The following is a 22,411-nucleotide window of genomic DNA, read 5'->3' as shown; positions in this document are numbered from 1 at the left end:
TATCTCGCGTAGAATAAGATGTTCCATTTGTATCTCCTTAGTAGGACTCATGAATAGTCCATTTCATGCCTCGATTCGGCTGCGACAGGGCCTTAGCATATGCAAAGTACGAAGACTCTCCAACTCCAAAAACACGGATAGAAAACTAAAAGAAGAAAAAAAAAACCAAGATAAGTTCTGCCAAAATACAATGCACCCAAGTAGCCAATATTGGCATAAAATACTGGTGAAGAGAGGAGTGGGAGAGAAGAACAGAGAGGCCGAAAATGTCAACATAGAGAACAGGACGGAGTCGAAAACGGCGTAGCGCAGATGACTCAGCAGCACTGGTTTATAGTCACTCGGAGCATATTTCATCACATTACACATGCTGTGTAAATAGTAGGTCATTCAATGCATGAGTTAGTTGTGGTCATATATAATATACAGATGCAGGACACCAGTACAGCATGCAAATCACCCGACCTTGCCTGCTATGCGCTGCCCATAATGAACCTCGTAACAATCCATGCCGAATAGCAACCCAAGCCCAGATATGAGAGTAGAGATTTCTACAAATTTAAAAAAAGTCAGACAGAAGTATATCCAAGAATTCCGCTCATCCAACGCACGAGCCCTGGAAATAAGGGCTAGAGAGAAAAAAGAAGTATGGCCGTCAAGAGATGTGAAGGTCAAAAGGAGATGTAACACCCAGAAATTTTGTTTTTATTCGAACAGAGAGTATGAAGAAATTCAAGCAGAGGACTTCTTCGACCCACGAAGCTTAGGGTTGCTGGCAGCAGCACGCTTCTTCTGCTTGGTTCGCGAAGAGCTGGTGTCGCCACCCTCGATGAACTTCAACAGTTCATCAATGTTCCTCGAGTCGATAGAAGAGTTAGAAGCCTGGCTGGGCGCAGAGACATCGGCTGTTGACTGGCCAACCTGAGGTTGGATTTGGGTTCCTAGAGTAGTCCGAGTGCCCATATTGATACGACGCAGGCGGCGGGCCTGGATATCTTTGGCATGCTTGGCGATGGAGACAGCGTTCTGCGTGAGCTGCTCGAGCCATGTCTCCGCCTCCTTGGTGTTGCGGTCTTCGGGGCCGAGCTGGCTGAGGAAGATGTTGTACGCATCGCGCATCTTCCCAACAGCAGCCTTAGAATCTTGGTCAAGGGCCAGTGCCTGCGCAAGCTGGAAGAGAATTGTTGCAGTGTTGATGGACTGCTTGCCGAAGAGTGATTCGCAGACTGACAAGGATGCCTCGAACCACTTCCTGGAGTCAGAGTACTGCTTCAAGTGCTGAAGCATAACCGCAGCGTTGTTCATAGTGGTGATCGAATCCGGGTGGTTGGAACCGAAGATGATCTTCCACAGGTCCATGGCGTGTTTGATATACGCAAGCGCAACTTTGGTGTTTCCAGAAGCGTGCTCAAAGAGACTGAGGTTGAGGTAGCTCAAGATGGTGTCGGCGGAGTCAACACCAAGTGTGCGTTCGGTGACGATAACTGCCTTCCGAGCCAGCTCGACAGCAGCATCCTTCTCGTCTGTTTGATAGTAGAGCATAGACAGCTGGTGATATAACTTGGCGACTTCAGGGTGGAGAATACCATAGATCTGCTCATGCAGAGACAGAGACTCCAAGATGAGCTCCTGGCCAAGCTGTTTCTGGTTCTGCATGAGAGAGATGCGGCCCGCTTCTAGAGCCTCCTCAGCAAGCGAACTCCGTGGAGAGGCATCCTTGACCAAGGGGACGATGTTCACAATGTCGTCCGGGGTAAAGGTAACAATAGGCTTCTCTGCAGCAGCGGAACGAGCCGGTGAACCAGAGTCACCGTTCTTGTTTTTCTTCTTTTTCTTGCTGCCCTCATCCTGTCCGGTGCCGTTGACACCGTTGGCAACAGGCAAGACCTTCAAGCCCTCAGCTTGGGCCTTGGTGAACACGAAATCGCGAGCAGCAAGCTGAAGACCAAGCTTGATAGCAATATCGCGAAGAAGTTGCAGGTGTCGCAGAGAGTTGAACCACTGGGACTCCAAATTGAAGCGATATCTGAGGGTAACCTGCTTCTCAATTTCTGCCCTGAGAGCTTCGGGTGTGACCTTCTCGAAAGAGAAGTCGCCCTCCGGGTAGATCTCGCGGAGAGAGGAATCAATCTCAGCGCGCGGTGTCGCATTGACGTCAGCACCGAGAAGGCAGTTCAGAAGGTGGGCAACGCAAGAAGCAGCAAACGGCGCAGGAACGTTACGCAAGTACTTGTTCGTAATGTGCTTGAATGCACGAACAACCATCTCCTGCACCAACAGAGTAGAGAGAGCCTCAAGGCGCGAGCCCTTCTCCTTGGCCAGGGTGGCCAATTTACCCAAGTAGCGGATGTTGATACCACGCTTGTGCAACAACTGGCTAAGAGACTGGCCGTCCATTGGGAAGCCCACGTCGCCATCGTGCAGATCTTGGATCAACTCTGGCATCACCTTGGACCGCAAAAAGTCACAAGCATCACGAACTTCTTTCTCGTCCTGGGCCCACTGCTCCTTCTCCTCGTCAGTTTGAGGGATCTGGCCGCTGAAAACGTCAGGGTTGAGAGCAAGAGAGAAACCGGAGATATCAACACGCTCCTGATCCAATGCTTCTTCGGACTTCTCCTCAGAGCCCTCTTCCTTTGACTCGGTATCTTCAGAAGACTTTTCCTTCTTAGCAGCTTCCTCTGCCTTAGCGGCACGTCGGCGCTCGACTTCAGCCTTGACGTACTGGCTCATCTTGGCCCTCCAGTAAGACTCGACCAGTTCCAAGCGAAGAACTGACATCCGGTGAGGGTACGCATCGCCGTCCTCTTCCTCGTTCCAAGCCACATCAAGTGGGGTGACGCGGTAGAGGTCAAGAACGTATTTACGGCCGTCTGTACCCAAAAGACCCTTAGTTTCCACACTACCCTCAAGATCGTGGCGCTGGTTATCCTTATCCCACACAGGGTGTTTCTTGATCCTGAGGGCCTTAGAAAGCTTCTCAAAAACAGGAACAAAGTCGGGGTGGGTAGCGACAACATCCTTGCCCTCCACACCACCGTAGTCGATCTGGTGCTCGCCAGGTTCTCGCTGCTTGAAAATTCCAGGAACGATACTCTGTCCAACAATTCGCTTGCCCATGTAGTCGACCACAATGGTTCCCGGTGTAAACAAGCCATTGATGTCGAGCTGGTTGACGGCCTTGATACCAAGAACATCCTTGCCGACAGCTACACGCGCAGCTTCATCACCACCCTCAGAAGCAAAGGTACCAACGCCATCAGCACCGAAGGAGTAGAAGATGTTGTTGTACACGAAGATTTGAGCGTCCTGAGCCTCCGTGGGGTTGAGAGGAGCAACTTCACCCCGAGCGACCAAAACAGCACCGCGGGCAGCAGCCTCGTTGTAATCAGCAAACAGCTTGGATGTAAGCCGCTCGCGGAAAACACGGTCTTGAACAGTCTCGCGGGGCAGTTCCTTGGTGGTTTGGAGACTCTTCATTCCAGTCGCGCAGAGTTTCAGCATTGTCCACACCGGAGATGAGGTAGTTTTCCTGAGACCGGGTGATATCGGGCTGATGAGCGTTTACGTTGGAGGCTGGTGGAGCGACAAGCCATGGGCTGCTAGGAATGGAGTTTTGGAAGGGGAAGGTAGTCAGAAGATCTTTCTGGTTGTTGGATTCCTGGAGTTCCTTGAAGGCAGCATCAAAGGACGGAGAAAGCTGAGAAATCAGGTTGAGAAGCGAATGCGCGCTGCCCTTCTTGGGAATGGTTTTGGGGAAAGGATCGAATCTGCTGTTGGAGCACTTGTTGACGAAGAACCCAGAAACGTGGGAGGTGATCTGGAACTGCTCTCCCTCATTGGTAGTAACCTGGAGGTAGAGCAAGTGTCCCTTCTGACGGAGGTGATGAGGTGGCGGGTTCCATGGAGAAAGGGAGATGGACTTGACGGTCTTAGGAGCGGGGGCCTCCGACCTGGGAAGAATAGTCTTCAGCGAGGAAGATCCGGGGATGTCGTACTTGGCAAGCGAATGCTCCTTTTCTGACTTCTCGCTACCAGCCTCGGCAGCAATCGAATCATGGAGGGACAGACCAGCGTTGACACCGTTGATGGTATCAACTCGGTCACCCGCAGCTCCAAGCAGCTCCCTCAGGCGAACAACGTGCATGCGAGCATCCTTCTCAGTGTAGGGATCTTCCACGAGAACAATCTCTGAATCGGCCTGCAAGCCGGGAACCTCAGAGAGCTCGACAAAGTCGTTGATGCGTTTGCCATTGAACTCAAGATGGAAGCAGGTGTACTGAAATGTTCCGGGCAGCTCGACGATTGATTGACGGACATCCTGAACTTGTTCTTGGCTGGAAACCTAAACGATAGCTATTAGAGACGCTGGTGTGGTTAACCTGCCATTGGCTAAAACGCACCATAACCTGGATCTTGTAAGGTTCATGAGGAAGCTTCACGGAGATCTGGAAGAGGCCTGTGCAGAACAGCTGTCAGACTAATTTTCGGGATAGTCACACGTAGCAATATCAATCCAACATACCGCCAGCGCCATCGTCCTCCTGGACCACCTCCTGGTTGTTTCCATTGGTGATTTGCTCTGGAGACTCTGTAACTAAATTAGTTCAGTGTTCTAGGAATGCTCCGTGGCAACAAACCTTTTGAGTGCTCCATCTCGCCATTGGTCTGTGCCATATTTTCCGGTTATCGAAGCTGGAGCTGGTGCTGGAGCTGAATTTTAATAACAGGAATATTTGAAGCTGTCGGTGACCGTGTGGGTGAAGCTCCGGAGAACGGAGAAAGGAAGAAAAGTTTGAGGAAGTATAGTGAGAACGAGGATTCTAGAATGAAGGGGATTACAAGGATAATATACAGAGGAAGAGGGCAATTGAATCAAGCAACCACCCTGTATCCAAGCAAATGCATCAAACAAACCCCAGAGTATGAAAAGAAGATGAAGCGACAGGGAAAGCCGGTTTGAAGCTGGAGAGAAAATTTCGCGGATGCGGTCCCGGAACTCCCTCGGAAGTCTTCGGGCGGTGGGAGGAATGGGATCGGTCCCCACAGAGCAACCCCAGCATAATGCATCATCACCCGGGGATCTGCCCTCACCCTTTCAGTTTTACCGTTTACGTGTTGGTAAGCTTTGATTCTAACCTAGTACTGGCCCGTGGGAACTCTGTTTGCCGGCATTTGAGTATGCGGTTTATGCTTTTGCCCATACGCTTTGGCGCACGCGACAGTGATGTATTCCGTGGTCATAGTTCGGAGTCGGCGGAGCTCAATTGCGGTTGCTATGGAGTCATTACATACAGGCGGGCTGGTAAGAATAAAACGTGATTTTGTAGACAAGATGCCGACTGGGCTGTCTAAGTTCCCGAGGCCTGTTTAACCACAAAATAACATGAGTTCCCCATACCGAGCGGACGGTCATATTATCCCCAATCTAGGGTCAAAAACAGTGGCGATTGCTCAACCAACGAGATCCACAAAAAAGGGCTCCCTATCCTTTTCCTCCTTGTTCTTCTTCTCGTCTTCGTATTTGATTATCGGCTTAGCGTCCTTCTCTGAATCCTCCTTTTCCTCATCGTCATGATCGACAAAGCAATATGGTCTCTTTACTCTTGATATCGAAGTCCCCACGGATGTAGTCTGCTTGGAAACCTTTGGGGTGTATTCGGAGTGATGAACACGAGCTTTCTTAGGGCTACTGGCAGGGATACCGGCATCCCTACGGAGTTTGCAAATGTGCTGGCGCAGCGCGATAACAGAGCACTCTGTCGTGGGATCAGTAAGGTTAGTAAGGTACTTTGATGCTCGTCGATGGTAGTGCCATACCAGGGCCCATATGGGTTGCTAGAGCTTTGTAATCGAGAACACCTCTCACTTGGGCCAGAATACCGAGAAGCAGCTTTGAGAGGTCAGCAACTAAAAGTGGAATGCGATATTTATTAGGTGCATACCCTAGCTTCTGTCTCGGCGTTCCACGTCATGGGCATGTTGCATCGGTTGGAAAGCTGAATTTCGTCGAATAGTGATAAAGAAGGAAGTAGTAGAACTGCGTTAATTGCAAGGGAGATGTGGGAAGGGACGAAGAAATGATAGAAAGGCCATTGCAAGAGGATGTGTGCTCATCGGGTGGTTGTTTGGACAAAGTGTTACGGAGAATGAGTGCATTCGCAAAATAATTCTCACCATGATAGCTTGGGGTATGTGTCTAAAGCAGGACCTGAAATGATATATGTATTATCTGTATTACACTGTAATCCTTTACGCATGCCTTCTCTCGATCGAACGTTTCAATAGCATAGTCATTTTTTGGACTTAAGTAAAGTGGCGCTTCTGTCCCTGGCTGAACTTTACGACCTGAAGTGAGGCAACCAGACCTCGAATGCATACCCATTCTCTCCTTATATCCGGATATGCCCTGATTATGACTTTTTATCACTAACAGCTGAGTAGAGGAAACCTAGGTGATAAGAAGACTCCCGCCACACTTCAGCCTCAGTTTATGCGAGATCGAAGACCAGTTTACCGCCAAGCAGCTGGATCTGCAGAGCGACTCCATCGATCCTGAGGCGCAGCACAGCCAGATCGCATCTGCGAGTCACGACGACAACAATCATCACCGGTTCCATTCTTTTGACTTCCTTTTTTCCTCTCAGATCCGCTCTGTCTTTGTTTTCTTTTTCTTTCTTCTTCCCTCAATCCCACCCTTGACACTCATTAAGACATTCTTGTGGGACTTTTCCTCTGCAGGTCAGGTACAATCGATTTCTGGAACCTCCTGAACTGCTGCAATTGCGTCCAGTAATCGCCGCTTAATATTTGTATACCAATTGTCAGGATCCCAGCTTCAAGTTCAACCACGTCGGTCTACACCGCCATTCCCTCCTATTTATTCCCTATTTATCAGTCAGTATCGACCTGTCTCTCTTTTTCTAAGAAAAATTCCTTATTTCGCTTTTAAACCTGTTCAACATGTTTTCGCGCTCCATTCAGCGATACCTGGTTTCTTCAACTCGAGCGCGCCCATGGCTCCCACCGAGGCGGCCCGGTAGGGTGTGCGCGATGTTTTCTGGCCAGAATTTCACACAGAGCGCAATCCCTGGAGCTCCTGATCCTCAGGATCAGCCGAACCAAGACGACGGTAAAGGCAAAGACAATGACCAGGAGCCTAATCTCAAATCGACCATCCTGAAAATGCTGGAGTCAGCGGCAACGACTTTCGCGTCAATTGCTGTCTTAGGGTATATCCATCCTAGAATTGAGCTTGTATTGGCTGTTGACTAACCAGTAATAGCATTGCTGGGTACTCATACCATAAATATTACAAGTATCTCATTCTTCAGAAGATGGAGAACGCTTTTGAACCAGGTGACCCTGCGCTTGAGGTTGCCGGCGTGGGTGCGAAGCAGTATAACCATGAGGAGCACTGGTTGGTTCGAGACGAGCAACACAAGATCGACCAGATCATCTCCGGTGGGATCCCGGGCCATTACTTCCTGCTCATCGGTGAGAAAGGTACTGGGAAGACTTCTATGCTTCTGGAGGCCATGCGCAAAATCAATGGAGACGGGTGCGCAATTTTCGATGCTCATGGTGATCAGGAGATTTTCCGGATCCGGCTTGGGAAAGCGCTAGACTTCGAGTTTCATGAAGAGTACGCAGGATATTTTCTTGAATTGCACGTGAGGATCTGTACTGACGCACCTCCGCAGTTACATCGGTAGCCTCTTCAGCATTAAAGGACCGAGGGATACCACCGCCCTCTTGGATATTGAGCGTGCATTCAACAAGTTGGAGAAAGTCGCAATGAAAAGGAGGTCTAATGGGAAAGCTCCGCTTGTACTGATCATCAACAGCACACACATGGTCAGGGACGACCCCGATGGCCAAGACCTTCTTGAGATGATCCAGCAAAGGGCCGAGCAGTGGGCAGCCAGTAACCTTGTTACAACAGGTTTGTATACATGTGAATATCCAAATTTGAAGTAGATCCGGGCTGACTGCAGCATGAATAGTTTTCAACAGTGATGACTACTGGGTTTATGAAAGACTAAAGCGTTACGCAACCAGGATGGAAACCATCCCAGTGGTGGACCTCCCCAAAGAAAAAGCAATGGCAGCGTTGAGAAAATACCGCAAAGACTACTTCAACGAGCACCTATCTGATGAAGTCCTCAAAGCAGTCTACGACAAGGTTGGAGGCCGCCTATCGTACCTCAGCAGGGTTGCAAAGGCCCCGGATTTCATGAAGCTATGCAACGATATCTGCGAAGCTGAGAAGACTTGGTTCCTCAACAAATGCTGGATCCTTGGAGAGGAGATGGATGACGATGTCATGGACCAGCAAAAGTATGCTGTAAGTATGCATTGATGCATGCCGAATTCTCCAGCTCTAATGAGAAACAGTCTGCGGCTATGGTGATGGCAAAGGCGCTGGTGGATAAGGAAAAAGCGATGGAGAAAACGTACGACGAAGAGAAAGGCCATATACTTCCGGAAATACCACTTCACGAGGCACGACAGATTATGACCAGGGCCGACTTCATCCAGAGCTATGATCACGAGAATGTCTTCACCATCAACTCGCGCGCGATGGTTCGGGCCGATTCGGTACCTATGCAGCACGCGTTCCGCGAAGTCTGCTCCCAGCCCGGATTTGAAGAGCACCTGGAAGCCACCCTTGAGCGTATTAGTGCTATTGAGAGCTTGGGCCGCACCAGAGAACTAACGATCAAGGATCTCTGGGATCATGGAAAGTACCAGATAGCGATGCGGGATACCAAGGGTCGCGAGCAGGGGACTTTGGAGTTCTTCACCAAACCCGTGGAGAAAGATGACGACTGAGATGTCATCCAATTATCAAGATGTAAGAGGAATGTTTATGATTTATTTGTTTGGGCCGGCGGCATAGGCCCTATACCCCTGCCGTACTTGTGCACTGATGATCAATTGGCTATCGATTTTAACTACCGCTTCTATATATATATTTTCTAAGACTTCCAGTCGGTGCTCGACGATTGATCTGCTCTGCACAGGGATGAGATCCGGGACCGACAACCTCATTCTATTCAATACAACTGTTGTTATTCTTGACAGCTCTCAACCATGGAAATGTAGTCTCCATCTTGATCAGTCAACACTAAATCGTTCATGCCAAATGACGTTATCGCAGATTAGTCTCCACTAGAGGGCAGGACATTTGCTTCAGATTCTAGGTATACGATAAGCCGAGAGCACTTTACTGCCAGCTAGAATATACTCCGAGTACTACCAGTAATACTAATAATGCTTGGGAGAGGGGTAAACCGTTCTAAAAGAAGGTTCCAAGGTTAAGGGCGGTATATCCCTCTTGGTTAGAGCTGTCATGCCCAGGTCTAATCGTCGGTGACATCATCACATGTTCACGGCCCAGCTACCATCCCACCACCATTAAATCGAACTTGTTCCTTTTTATCTTTCCATTTTTTTTCTCACCACTGTTGCGAACTTCCGCCCTGCACCCTTTGAAGCTGGTTTATACCGCATACATCACGAGAAGATGGCTCCCCGTAAGAATGAAACTCTCGTCTCGTCGAGTCCGAAAAAGTCCTACGCCGAAGTCGCGAAAGCGCCCCCTCCTCCTCCGAAGCCCATGGTTGAGCGCATTCCGTCACTGGCGCGCTTCTTTCTAGTGGTAATCAGTAGCTTAGCACTCAGCTCAACTCTGTTTACTCTCACGTCTCCAATTACCCTCGGCGAATTGGGTAGTGTGAGCAGGCATCTTGAGGAATGGTGGGAAGTGGGAGGTTTGATGTCATGGAAAGCTGTCGAGGTCGCGTTAGCTTGGGCATTGGGTTTCGACGGTCAGCTGTCGCATTTCTCTCGTTTTCGCGATGCTTTACTGACAGTTTCGGTAGGACGCGACGTTCTAAATTTCGTGTTCCTGATCCACCTGCCAACTTACGCTCTGCTCTCATCCTTCTACGGACTCCGACCAACAGCCGTTCTCGCATCTTATGCAATCGTGTTAATCTCTAGCGCTGTACCATTTGCTCTTCTGCGCAAGCCTAGTTCCGTTCATAACCTCGCCCGCGCCCCTTCCACCGCCGTCTCCAACCGGGGCATCCTCCAAGACTGGGGCATCACCGTATACACGACCATTCTCGCTACAGCCATCTACGCCGTCACCTTATATTTTAGCTATCAGACCTGGCTCCCCGCGCAACTAGTTGTGCATTTCGAGAGACTCCCGAGCGTCACTCGAGTCCACGCCGGCCCTGCCGGCTTACCGACTCTTTTCCTCTCTCTTCTCCCAGCGGGTTGGGCAGCGAGGGACTTCCTTTTTGTCAGCTCTGCGGGCACCCCGGCCGTACAGGATACCGAGATTGAAAAAGGAAAAAGCGTCCTTCCTCAGCAGGGAGAGTACCTTGCCTCCACCGTCTATCGGAAGACTTGGGGCGCGCTTTCATGGAGGACCAGGGTGCTTATCAAGCGAACGGTGACTCTAGCCACTGTTCTCATGGCCAACACTATCATTCAGGTTGCAGGGACAGTAAGCGGTGCTAGCTTCCAAGGCGCTTCGGTGTGGGGATTCGTATGGACAACGGCTACCTTGGTCGTGGGGTTGGTCTATGGTTGGATTGAGGCTGTTGATGGACTTTAGTCAAACTCTCCAGATCCTTGGCTTCTTATTCCGAATTGAATTTATGATTTTGTTTCGCTTAGCCTGGCGAAGTCGGATGGGATTATACTGTATCAGCTAGGGGGACTCAGTTTGGACTTGGGCTCACCTCATTTTGTTCCACTGTCCTAATCTTGTCTTTGCGGCTTTCGGGCTTGTATTGCCTTCTCACTTTACGAATACGCAAGGCTGGGTTTTAATATCTTGTTTTTATCTTTTAGCTCTGTTAATTCCAAGTCTGTTTCTATTTTTCAAGCGGTATCCTGTAAAACTTCCGCATTGCACGAGCTAGCCATCTATATGGAAACCTGCTCTAGTTTAGATCCAAGGTATCCAGCGCATCCAAAGGTGCACGATAAAGGTGCTCGGGTAAGTAAAGAAATATATACGATGATATTATAAAGCGAACAAGGTAAGAGTCAAGTCAAATTAACCCAGGTACCTCAGCTCCGTGAAGCTCCCATCTTCACACCCTTTTCCTCCATGTCCAGACTCAGGCAAAAACCACCCGGGATGGATCAGGTTGAATATGGCGACAGCTAGAACCATCATTGACCCATCAAGCGCAATGAAGAATCTCTCTGTGGTAATAAGATACCCGCTCCAGCCTTCCAACAACTCAATGGTCCGATAAATGCTCCGGACATAGATACAGAGTACCGAGAAAACCATCGCCGCAAGCAGCGGCACGATTGTCTTGGTATAGTTCTGCAAGAGCCGGCGGACGAGGGTCCGACGGACAAAATCTGCCGCGCAGAGGACGAAGACAGTAATCGATGCCATTTGAAAGATGATACCGGCGACCATGATATTTGTGCCCGGAGTTGTGTTGCCGTTTTCTTGCGCAGCGGCGACAGACGCCATTCCGCCGCCAATGGCTTGGACTACAAGCGAAATGATGTCGCAAGTTACGAAGATGATGAGATACACTCGCGGGCTGAGGATTGAAGAGTCGCGGCCAAGGAGTTCGATGAAGCGGCCAAGGAGGACATAGACGCCTGCCGTGTAAAAGGTGGGCGCTTCGGATTTGTTAGCTTCTCCCAAGTTCGAAGATCTGTAAAGTATATAGTGGAGGGCTTACCGATGATCAGGGTTGTGATTTGCATGAGAAAAGCATTGGTGTTGTATGGGCATTCTGCGGACCAGGTTCGCCCGGCCCATCCTATGACTTCGGCTGTGGTGGTATGGTATGAGAAGACGGTATAAAATAGCGAAGGGTAAAGAAGTACTTACTGAGACTTCCCACAGCGAATACAGCGCACCACCAGGTCCGTTTCCAGGCAAACTGAACTGTCTGGCCCACCATTGTAAGGCCGAAGAGGACAAGAAAGACGATGCCTGCTGCGAGAGAGGGGACATAACCGTAAGGAGTGCCTATCCCATCGATGTAGGCATGGCAACCGGTCTGCAGCTGTCTCCTGACCTCATAAGGGACGGTGCCGTTAGGCAGTATGTAATTGCTTATGTCCAAGTTGCTGTCGGACATCTTTAACCAACAACTTGTAGATGAGAGAAAGAAGAGACTTCAAGACGGGGTAACGACTGAAAGATCCAGGGAGAGCCGATCAATATTGCGTAAGGGCGCTCGTCGGATTTGAAACTGAGTGAATAGTACAGACTATAGAGCACGGATGTAGATATAGCGAATGAAAGGATAGGCTGTTGGTTTTGGAGCCAAATTATTAGTAAACGAGCGGCAGCAGCGTCTTTTAGAAGTATGCGAGGCGAGATATCAGATTGGAGCGAACGAGGATTATAGGCTAAGGCTTGGCCATGAGGTCGAGTCTCTGACAGAGTCTGAAACAGTCAACATGACGCGAAAGGAAGATCGCGAAAACTACTTGCGCATCGCCAAAAAATCTGCCAAACGGGCTCCCGGAGTCGGGAACGGATAGATTTGGATGTCCGTCGTTTTTCCATGATGGCAGCCTTCGGTTGCTGGCGGAGCAGTCCCACACGTAGGAGTCTGATTTGTTCGACTCCTGTCCCTGGCCTCGGTCGGGCCGTGTGTTATTCGGCAGTTGAAGGCTTGGGTGGGCTTCAGCCTAGGAAAAGTCCACAGAGGTTGACAGATGGTCGCAAGGTTTGTTGAAAATGGTTTAGCTGTTGATGGAAATTGGTCCGAGTAGATCGGCAACTTTCTTGTCTGCCGGGAAAGGCTAGAGTCGAACTGCATCGCTTTGTTCTTATTGGCGTATGGATTTATTGATGGACTGGAAAGATCGATCTTGCAACGCCATCGATATCATCTTATCATCAGGCCAGCCAAGTGAGGATCTTGTCGACTGCAACGGCCCGACGAACCTCCTTGCGATAGACTTCTCGTCACCTTAAGCCCACCATTCCGTAGCCAGATGACCGGTCACAAATACCGAGGGTGTCTGTGAGAACTGACGAGGACTCAAAAATTCGACGCGAAGGATCGCACCCTTGCGAAACAAATCTCTGACACGATGGGCGGGAGAGAGTCGAGGCAGTTGGTCTTAGAGTCTGAGAAAATTGACCCCCCAAAGCAGCCCAGCAACAATAGGAATGAAAGCAATATAAGACCAGCGCTACCAGAGGATGCGACAGGACAGGGGGATGGGATGCCCTGATGACGATGATGATAAGATGCATTGTTCAGAAAGATTGACTCCAGAGTACGGGGAAGAGGAGAGGAAGACGATCAACCGAGCCGTGTTACAGCCCGTGCCCCTGTCATTTGTCCTCCTACGATTCAGACTCACCCCATCAACTCTTTTAGCTTCCTACATTCTTACAACACTACCAAGCAAGACGATCTGGACTATTAACCGTGAAATGTGTTCTGATTCGGTACGCTGATATGCCTAGCTCCAGTTTCCATCTGCTAGTTAAATGAGGGCATATTGTATGTGTCTTCGGGATCTGCTAAGATGTCAGGATGAATCCAAATAATATCCATCAGAAGCAGCTCACTCACCTTGATGATTGTTCATGATGTACTTGCGCGTCTCAGCAATGTTATGATCGAATTCAGAGCAAAGCTCCTGGTGCCGCAGCTTGACTTTCTCATTGAACCTCGCTCCTCCCGTGACGGCTGCCTTCGCGACGTGGTACCGCGATACTTCATTCACAAGCATCATGTCAAATGGAGTTGTGGTGCTTCCCTCTTCCTTATATCCCTTGATGGTTGCCCGGTCGAGCCTAGGGCGGCCAAAGAGCAGGCCCTGGAGTTCGTTCACATATCCATGATAGTTGAAATGGATGGAGCGATCCTCGGTGAAGAGGTTGTCGAAGGCCTCGTGCTTCAAGGCGTGGGGGTGGGCACCCTCGTTCTCGAGAATGAATAAATCCGTCACGTTGACTACACGAACACGCAGCTCAGGGCATCGTTCTCGCAGTATGGCTGCCGCCTTGATAACTTCGAACATGACCTCAACACCGATTCCAACGAGTACGACATCCGGGCGGAGCCCACCGTCGGTACTGCAGAACTTGAAGATCGAGGCTCCGGCTCGGCAGTGGCTTTCCGCTTCCTCGGGGCTCAGGTAGACTGGGGTGGGTTGCTTTGAGCCGACCATGAGGTTGATATAATTCTTTGATTTCAGGCAGTGGTGCAAAGTGGTAAGAAATGTGTTGGCGTCGGGAGGCAGGTAGACGCGGGCGGCGTACGGCTTCAGTTTGAGAACCGCGCCGATGAAGGATGGATTTTGGTGAGAGAAGCCATTGTGCTCCTGTCGGGCCCAGGTGCTGGTCTCGATGTAGTTGATACTACTCACGTCATGGTGCCATGCCGTTTCTTTAGCCTGTTTGCTGGTTAGCACGAAGCGCTGACTGTACTCGACTTTACGTACCATCTTTGCGAACTTGGCATACTGGACCATCATGGTATGTATAATACCCAAGAAACTCTCATATGATGGGAAGATGCCCGTCCGGCCGGTCAATGTATACCCCTGCATGAAGCCCTGACACAAATGCTCACTCAGGACCTCGATCACCCGCCCACCTTTTGCATTCGAGAACTCATCCCACTGGAAATTCCTTCCCGTATGTGATAGGGCAGCGCTCAACTTGTTGCTTTCCAGCTCGTCGGGTGAGAATAACCGGACGGTATGCGGGTTCTTGACGAAAACCTGGTCGATGAAGCTACCAATGGCCTTCATTGCGCTGAACTGATCCCCTTTTTTCACGCAGAACTGTCTCCAGTCAGGGAGGTCCGGCGGTAGATGAGTCTTGTAGGCCTCGGGTCTCATGCCGAGTTTCTTATCATCCGAAGGAATAATGGATAGGATTTCGTCGATAACGTCGCCAGACTCGGTAAACAGCTCATCGGGTTTGTAAGAGGAAAGCCATTTCTGCAGAGCCTGGAGCTCCTCATCGTCTTTCTTAGCATTAGGGAGGGGAACCTGGTGGGAGTGGAACGATCCTTCGATGAACTGGCCATGCAGCTCTTTCGGCCCTGACCAACCCTAACACACGTCAGCTGATTAACCTCAAGCCAAGGGGATGGGTGCATACCTTGGGCGTTCGCAAGACAATCATGGGCCATTGAGGCTTCATGATAGGCTTTCCGGAGCGCGCTGCTTTCTGAATATTACGGATTTCCTCAACCGCCCAGGACATAGCGCTGTGAAGGTCGTTGTCGATGTCCTCGAGGTCCTCGACAATGCGCACCTGATACCCGTACCCTGTGAACAGGCAGACTATCTCCCTGTTATCCATGCACCCAAAAATAGTGCGCTCACTGATCTTGAAGCCATTCACATGCAGGATTGGAAGCACGGCTCCTGACTCAGCTGGATCGATGTACTTGATCGCATGCCATGATCTGACCCAACCGTTAGCAGGATACATTCAGCACACGGAATCACAAACTTACGTGGCTGTTGGACCAGTTTCCGCCTCTCCGTCTCCAACTACACATGTTACAATCAAATCGGGGTTATCCATGACTGCGCCGAAGGAGACAGACAGCGCATAGCCCAGCTCTCCTCCTTCGTGGATAGCGCCGGGTGTTTCAGCATTGATGTGGCTTCAACACGTTAGCTTCCTTGGCTTCTGTCTAGATCAATAGAATCTCACCTAGGCAGTCCGGCACTGGTACTGAACGTCGAGATGAGGTTGTGCAGACCCTCCTTGTCCTTGGTATACTGCGGATAAAACTTCCCCAGCGAGCCCTCAAGCCACAACGATGCTAGCAAGCCCGGTGCTCCATGCCCTGGCCCAACAACATACAGCATATCGAGGTTCTGCTTCTTGATCAGGTAGTTCAGGTGAGAGTAAACGAGGATCAACCCAGGACATGTTCCCCAGTGTCCTACGACATCGGTCAGTACACACATTCCCAGCCATGAGCCTCGATAGGGCTAATTACCAAGAAGTCTCGGCTTGATATCTTCCTTCGTCAGAGACCGTTTCAGCATTACATTATCCTGTAGGAAGATCATCGCTGTATAGAGGCGTCAGCGCCCATGCACCGACTAATCCATCCAAAGCCAAACATACCAGCAGCAATATACGCCGCCGCGCGACGATACTTGTGCAACGCATCACAATCGCTTTTCTCCAGCTTCGTCTTCTGCGCGGGAATTATGAGTTTTTCTACTAAATCGGGGACATGCGACGGCTTTGGCGCCGGGTTTGGTCGCTCGATGACTTCTCCTGGCATTGTGGTGGCTATGTAGAGGGTATTGATATATTGTTTTCAATCAGTTTAAGATTAAGGAAGCTCGAGATATCTTTGTTTTTGTACTGCTGCTCTAAGATATACCTAAAGCCAGGTTGGGTAGACTGGCCAGACTCGGCAGAGACGGCTGCACTACGTCACCGTGTTCAGGTTGACATCACAAAGCGGCCGACAACAAGCATTGTGAGACAGCGCGGAGATAGAACAACGTCAAAAAACAAGATGGAAAAGATATAGGCACTGAAAATGATCAAATAATCAGCTCCGTCTCAGACGTGTATTCTCTAATCGAAGTCGATTTCACTTTAGACCTGCTATCCATCCAGACGACTACAAACTATACACTACCTATTCTACCAGACCATCACAACAAAATCAGCAACCTTTCAACATGCCCCGCAAATCTATTCTCTCCGTAAACGCGGGCTCCTCCTCCGTCAAAATCACTTTCTACAGCTACACCAAAACCCCCAGTGTTATCGCGACCGCACAAGTCTCCGGCATCACCGCACCCCCCGCAACATTCAAGTACAGCGTCGGCTCGAAGCAGAAGAAAGAAGAGCTGAAGGAGAAGATCAGCTCAGGGCCAGACGCTTTCAAACTCCTGCTGCACCGCTGCTTCACGGACTCTGACCTCAAAGATGTTGCTAGTGCCGACGACCTGGCTTATATCTGCCATCGGGTCGTACACGGCGGCGACTTTGAGAGTCCTGTGGTGATCAACGAGGAAACATACCACCAGCTGGAGGACCTGGAGGATTTGGCGCCTTTGTATGTGCATTCACTTGTTTCCTACTGGTGTCGAGATAGAAAATACAGAAAGTCTGACTTGTTCTTGTCCACAAATGCAGGCACAACTTCGCCGCGCTCGAAATCGTCCGACTATGCAAAAAGGAGCTCCCGAACGTCCAGAGCATTACGTTCTTCGACTCCTCCTTCCACAAGTCCCTCCCTCCTTACGTGAAAACCTATCCAATCGACCAGGAAACAGCCAGGCGCAATAAATTGCGCAAGTACGGGTTCCATGGGATAAGCTACTCGTTCATCCTGCGCTCGGTGGCTGAATACCTGAACAAGCCGGTTGAGAAGACAAGCCTGATTGCCCTGCATATAGGGAGCGGTGCGTCTGTGTGTGCGATCAAGGATGGAAAATCCATCGATACTTCGTATGTGTCCAGACCAACTATTCATTCGTTTATTCATTCATGCATGCACCCCTTGCGTCCTATATCCCGGGAAAGAAGCCAGCCATTCAAGCATAGCGATCATGATACTGACATTCCTGCTTAGAATGGGATTAACACCCCTAGCCGGGCTACCAGGCGCCACACGCAGCGGCGATATCGATCCATCGTGAGTGTCTCAGTTGGACCCTGGCCTTGGGGTCTTAAGAAAGCCGGATCTGATCTGATCTGATCTGATCGACTGCGATCCGTGCACCTCCTTGCTGGATGCGAGCTAATTCCCGGTTTTCCAGGCTTGTTTTCCACTATACCAACGAGGCGGGGAAGCTCAGCCCTGCAAGTACCAAGGAGATGCATATCAGCACGGTAAGCACTCTACCTGCACGTAGCAGTCCAGACAACGCTAACGACTGTCCACAGGCGGAAGAAATCCTGAACAAGAAATCCGGTTGGAAGGTCCTGACAGGCACAACAGACTTCTCTCAGATCGCAGTCGAAGACCCGCCAAGTGAGCAACACAAACTCGCCTTCGACATCCTTGTCGACCGAATCGTCGGCTATATTGGCAACTACTACGTCAAGCTGGACGGGCAGGTCGAAGGGATTGTATTCGCCGGTGGAATTGGCGAGAAGAGCGCGCTGCTGAGGAAGGCTGTTATAGAGCAGACTCGATGTCTTGGCTTTGCGGTTGATCCGGAGAAGAATCAGCATGGGCCTGGAGACGACGAGACCGTAGTGGATATCACCGCCAGCGGGAGATCGGATGTAAAGAGGGTGTTTATCTGCCAAACGGATGAGCAGGTGAGTTTTCTCCTTTGCGGAATGTCGTGACGTTGCTAATGTTGGCTTTGCAGTTCGAGATGGCGTACAACTGCACCAAGACGCAAGGTCTCGATAAGCAGTAGGAAAATAGCCGATCTACTGTCAATACACCAAATAACCAGTTCGACTTTTGACCGTCGTAGTATCGGCCTTAACCTTGGAACTCAGGACATGTCCGCAGCCTCGGTAGCAAAACAAATATATCTCCAACACCCAAACACGCAATATACAGAAAACACCGGACCTCTCATAGCACACATATACCCAAAACAAAACAAAATGAAGGTCTAGAACTTCATTAACTTACCTGTCTATTCCATCCCATTCCATCAACCCAATTCCCAGACAGAACCAGCCAGCTCAACAGCCAACAGCCTATTATTCTAACTAGGCTATTCAGCGTTCCAGATCAGAGTCAACCAGTCAAGCGCCGGCAAGCCACAGAACAAAGAGAACTTCAAACTGAGATTAAAGTGCCGGAACGCCTCTGATCTTCCCGCGGCATCCTGGTACCTTTGCTAAGTTGACCAGTCGTTGTTCCTGACTTTTTTCCTATGTCCTTCATTCGACAGTTATGCGAGTAAGCAAACATGGGCGCTCTACGCCGTAGCCTATAGTCTACTGATCCAAAATACTTCGTACGGTAGTATCGCATTACCATCACCTCATCGACGTCTGCCATCCAGTCTTACTGTATCGACTCAACGCCACGAGCAGAAACAAAGCTGGCGGCAACGACCCAGATACATCCACTGGCGTATAACATAGTGTGAAGATCGCCCGTCTCTTTGACCTTCAGCCGGGATAAACGTGGACTTTACTGGTCTGAATGTCGACTTAGTTGGAATGTCTGGGATGCCCGCTCGACAGACTCTGACGGATTACCGAGGATTACTTTGTGCTCCGTACAGCACATTGAGATCACCTGACAAGGATGGATCACAGATAATCGCGGTGATCCCTCTGATCCATCACCGACCAGTGACCACTGGTCCATCCGACGGTGGGGCGGAGTTGGAGAGGCATACCTCTTGCTTCTTCAGTCAGGTATCTGCGTGTGTCTCAACATTAGCTTGCAAAATCCAGACTGTCTCCTGTATACGGAGTACCCGAACAGAGTATCAGCAGACGAATGGATAATTTTGGTTTTTGCCACAGCGCCACTGACGCTTCACTTTCATTCTTTGTCCCTGCCTCCCCCTTTGGAAGGTGAAATGCGTATCATGGAAGGTTGAAGAATCTGAGAAAGACAGATGCAACTGACGATGCAGGTGCAGGTTCAACCGCAGTCAGGGTGAAGGTGTTCCAGATCGAAGTTCGCGCTGTTCCAAAAGTAACGTAGAAGTAGTGAACAATAGAGAACGCTGCTGGTGCCTGGGGTGCCTGGGGTGCCTGAAAGTCATTGTACGGGCCGAAGCGACATCCTTCAAGGTACTCCATCCTCTGTACTCATCTTGACCACGTACTTTTTTCGCCAGTAGGCCGTCAACATCACAGGGTACCAAGGAGGCAATTTTCACGAGGTAGTGCCAGCAGTCACTATCACAGAGTCCAGGCGCCGGAAGCAAAATGGCTATCGATTTTCAGGGGGCGGATCCGGCCGCGATAATGGTGATCCGCGAAGATCAGGGGCTGGGGCGCATAATGGAATGGATCATGGAATGGATCATGGATACGTATCGGTATCTCCATCTGCATGATTGTCATGAGTTACCTGGTTGACGGGACAGGCTAAAAAATGTTGCTATTTCCGCGTTGCCGTATGGAGCACATGTACAGTTAGGCTATCAGAAAGTGCCTAATAATCTTACTGTACAGAGTCCTGTCAGTTGGCGTCCTCCTGTTCCTGAGTATCCCAAGCTGAGGTAAGATAACGTGGCAGCTGAGTGGCAATGGCAGCGCTGTCTGACGTGGCCAGACGAAGTATTCCATCAGGGCACCACGCGGTTATCTCTCTCGCGAGTATGGAGGACAGTGTACGACGACGAGTTTCAGCTTCTGGGACTTCAAGGCGTACTCCGTACCAAACATGATGATTATAGGGTCGCAAGTTTGACTGAATGGCGGTTGATAACAACACCGATTCGTTCCTCTTACATAACGCGGCGGTGCGCGGAAACAGATCGAAGATCTCAGCTGTTATCCTGCCTGGCTTTTCTCGTCTTTCTCCGCCCAAGATAGCACCCAGTACGTGGTCGCCAGCCTGACAGGAGTGAGACGAAATACTCCGTGAGTTGTATCCATTGATGGACGCGTACGCTCATACTGACATACGATAGCGTACGCTGGATCTGAGCTGATAATTCAGTCACTTTTCACGAATGCCGCTCTCGATCAAGGTTCATAATACGATGTCTCAAGACTAGTCTCCCGCCACGGCGGCCAGCTGCTGCATGAGAACTTGCAGCAATGCAACCCTATTCCACGGGATTTCTAGAAATATCCCGGTGGCACGAAGGCTGGGAGTCCTCAGTGTCACTGAGATTTACGGACTGAAATGTATCGCGGGCATGCCGCATCGCGCGCTGCGCGTATCTTTTGGGCTCGACTCATCCCGGCTAGCGGCGTATAACTATATACCTGTCTCAGGCTTTAATCTCTGAATACAAATTCGCAGCTGCGACGGACGCCTCAATAACAGTGATGCCCGGTCTTCGATCAGATGAGTAGCCTGGTTTTAGCCCCCTCAGACACTGATGAATCGCAGTAACCCTGGAAGACATCTCCGAGGCGCGGTAGAGAGTACATCCCATATATCAGAAATTAACAAAATGCATCTCGACCTATCAAGTAGCTACTTCGGATAAGTCAAAAATGCTGATGGTCCCAGCGGTTCGGGCGGGTGGGAGCGCCTGCCGTCTGCGGTCGTGCAGGTTGCTTTTTCTGGTTGTCCGACTGCTGCGGCAGGCTGCGCAAGCAAGCTCAAGCCAAGCTTGAGCTCAAGCTCTAAATACTGAATCCGATAGCTAAAGAAATTAATGAGATTGCCCAAGTAGGAAGATGTACGGACAAGAAAGCCGACAGCCGTAGTGTCTGTTTTCTTTCCAGGAAGGATCACAAAGGATGAGACGGAGAGGCTGCGGCGGTGCGGATTGGATTCGGTCCAGGGCTTATGCGAGTGAGCTCACTGGTTGAAGTTCATTCCAAATCTCCCGTATTTTAAGATATATCATTTTTTTTTCGGCTGTCACAGTTGTCAGATTTGTGATGGGTGGCTCGGTCAATACCGATACGGCAACCAGAATCAGTGCCCCTGGGAACGGAAACGGAGATTTAACCATGATTTGTGGTCTGATGAATGTTTCTAAGGCGACGCTCCTGCATTATTAGTGCCAACGCGTCTCGGCACGTGTAGCCTGTGTAGTAGACAGTATTCCTGCTGGACAGAGACAAAACGGAGGTAGGCTGGCTATTGTGATGTATATGCAATGTATATGCAAAGTACATCATCAGGACGGATGTGATGAATCCGTATACTGCACAATTGGGAACTTGCCTGAACGGGGTTCAGCCACCATTTCAGCCACTTGAGCCCCCTGCTTCCATTGAATATCTCTCTCAAGATTCAAGGCAATAATTCTGCAAGGCATATTCGCATTTCTCGCGATCAGACCCCCCGCCCCTTCAGCCTCCCGCTTGGTTCCCTGGCAGATCGGTAGATCGCGTCTGCAAGCTGCATGCAAGCAGATAACGCATGCGCCTAAGCGTCGTCTGTCGTACGAGCAAGTACCGCTCATAGCTCCGATATGTGCCCTCGGGCCTCTTGGTAGGTTTGTAGTATCTGATCTACCGCAGACTGCTGAGAGCGCCGGGGACAGGAACCCTGTCGCCATGCGCCGATACGCCAAGGCGAGGCCCAGGCCAGAGATCTGTCAGTTTTCATCGTCATGTCTGAGCTCGACAGTCTCAGGTTTCCGTTAAAGAGTCTCGTATTGCTCAAACATCTTCAAGTTTAAGCTAATGCGGGCAGCCGAGCCCGGATTCTCTCTAGGGAAGAAAAGTACCAGATCAGGAGATGTAGAGTTGAGTATCAGTCTGGCGTATACTCTGGAACACACAAAGGAAAGTCGAGAAAAAATGATTCGTTTCTGGTGTCATATT

At 50.2% G+C, this 22,411-nt stretch overlaps 7 protein-coding genes across 7 annotated transcripts, besides 1 other annotated feature; 3 read left to right on the top strand and 4 right to left on the bottom strand.

The window, feature by feature from the left end:
• Positions 1-22,411: part of a sequence feature (contig 1.84 954..621812(-1)) that runs on past both edges of the window.
• Positions 733-4,677, bottom strand: ANIA_04908 (translation initiation factor 3 subunit CLU1; the record flags this gene model as incomplete). Its single annotated transcript, XM_657420.1, has 5 exons — positions 733-3,094; positions 3,474-4,345; positions 4,404-4,459; positions 4,526-4,591; positions 4,641-4,677. 5 exons carry the CDS (start codon positions 4,675-4,677, stop codon positions 733-735), a joined length of 3,393 nt encoding a protein of 1,130 aa, XP_662512.1.
• On the bottom strand, positions 5,140-6,190 carry ANIA_04909 (uncharacterized protein; the record flags this gene model as incomplete). Its single annotated transcript, XM_657421.2, has 5 exons — positions 5,946-6,190; positions 5,821-5,893; positions 5,464-5,759; positions 5,296-5,428; positions 5,140-5,207 (listed from the first exon to the last, which is right to left on the bottom strand). Exons 1-5 carry the CDS (start codon positions 5,979-5,981, stop codon positions 5,140-5,142), a joined length of 606 nt encoding a protein of 201 aa, XP_662513.1. The 5' UTR covers positions 5,982-6,190.
• On the top strand, positions 6,678-9,063 carry ANIA_04910 (ATP-binding protein). Its single transcript, XM_657422.2, has 5 exons — positions 6,678-7,232; positions 7,286-7,645; positions 7,704-7,945; positions 8,007-8,347; positions 8,398-9,063. The coding sequence occupies exons 1-5, from the start codon at positions 6,964-6,966 to the stop codon at positions 8,833-8,835; spliced, it is 1,650 nt and encodes a 549-aa protein (XP_662514.1). The 5' UTR covers positions 6,678-6,963; the 3' UTR covers positions 8,836-9,063.
• Positions 9,470-10,633, top strand: ANIA_04911 (uncharacterized protein; the record flags this gene model as incomplete). The annotated part of the gene is made up of 2 exons (XM_657423.2): positions 9,470-9,833; positions 9,888-10,633. The coding sequence occupies exons 1-2, from the start codon at positions 9,530-9,532 to the stop codon at positions 10,631-10,633; spliced, it is 1,050 nt and encodes a 349-aa protein (XP_662515.1). The 5' UTR covers positions 9,470-9,529.
• On the bottom strand, positions 11,081-12,137 carry ANIA_04912 (RTA1 domain-containing protein; the record flags this gene model as incomplete). Its single annotated transcript, XM_657424.1, has 3 exons — positions 11,081-11,670; positions 11,733-11,825; positions 11,885-12,137. 3 exons carry the CDS (start codon positions 12,135-12,137, stop codon positions 11,081-11,083), a joined length of 936 nt encoding a protein of 311 aa, XP_662516.1.
• Positions 13,446-16,286, bottom strand: ANIA_04913 (protein phk; the record flags this gene model as incomplete). Its single annotated transcript, XM_050611574.1, has 7 exons — positions 13,446-13,540; positions 13,596-14,421; positions 14,470-15,087; positions 15,137-15,446; positions 15,498-15,650; positions 15,701-15,935; positions 16,124-16,286. 7 exons carry the CDS (start codon positions 16,284-16,286, stop codon positions 13,503-13,505), a joined length of 2,343 nt encoding a protein of 780 aa, XP_050467589.1. The 3' UTR covers positions 13,446-13,502.
• Positions 16,628-18,393, top strand: ANIA_04914 (protein ack; the record flags this gene model as incomplete). The annotated part of the gene is made up of 6 exons (XM_657426.2): positions 16,628-17,075; positions 17,156-17,470; positions 17,595-17,657; positions 17,782-17,854; positions 17,909-18,289; positions 18,343-18,393. Exons 1-6 carry the CDS (start codon positions 16,696-16,698, stop codon positions 18,391-18,393), a joined length of 1,263 nt encoding a protein of 420 aa, XP_662518.1. The 5' UTR covers positions 16,628-16,695.

This window comes from Aspergillus nidulans, chromosome III (assembly GCF_000011425.1).
Source record: "Aspergillus nidulans FGSC A4 chromosome III".
Classification (NCBI taxonomy): domain Eukaryota; kingdom Fungi; phylum Ascomycota; class Eurotiomycetes; order Eurotiales; family Aspergillaceae; genus Aspergillus; species Aspergillus nidulans.
Note: the sequence above shows the minus strand (reverse complement) of the source record. Positions and strands in the feature narration are given on the sequence as shown.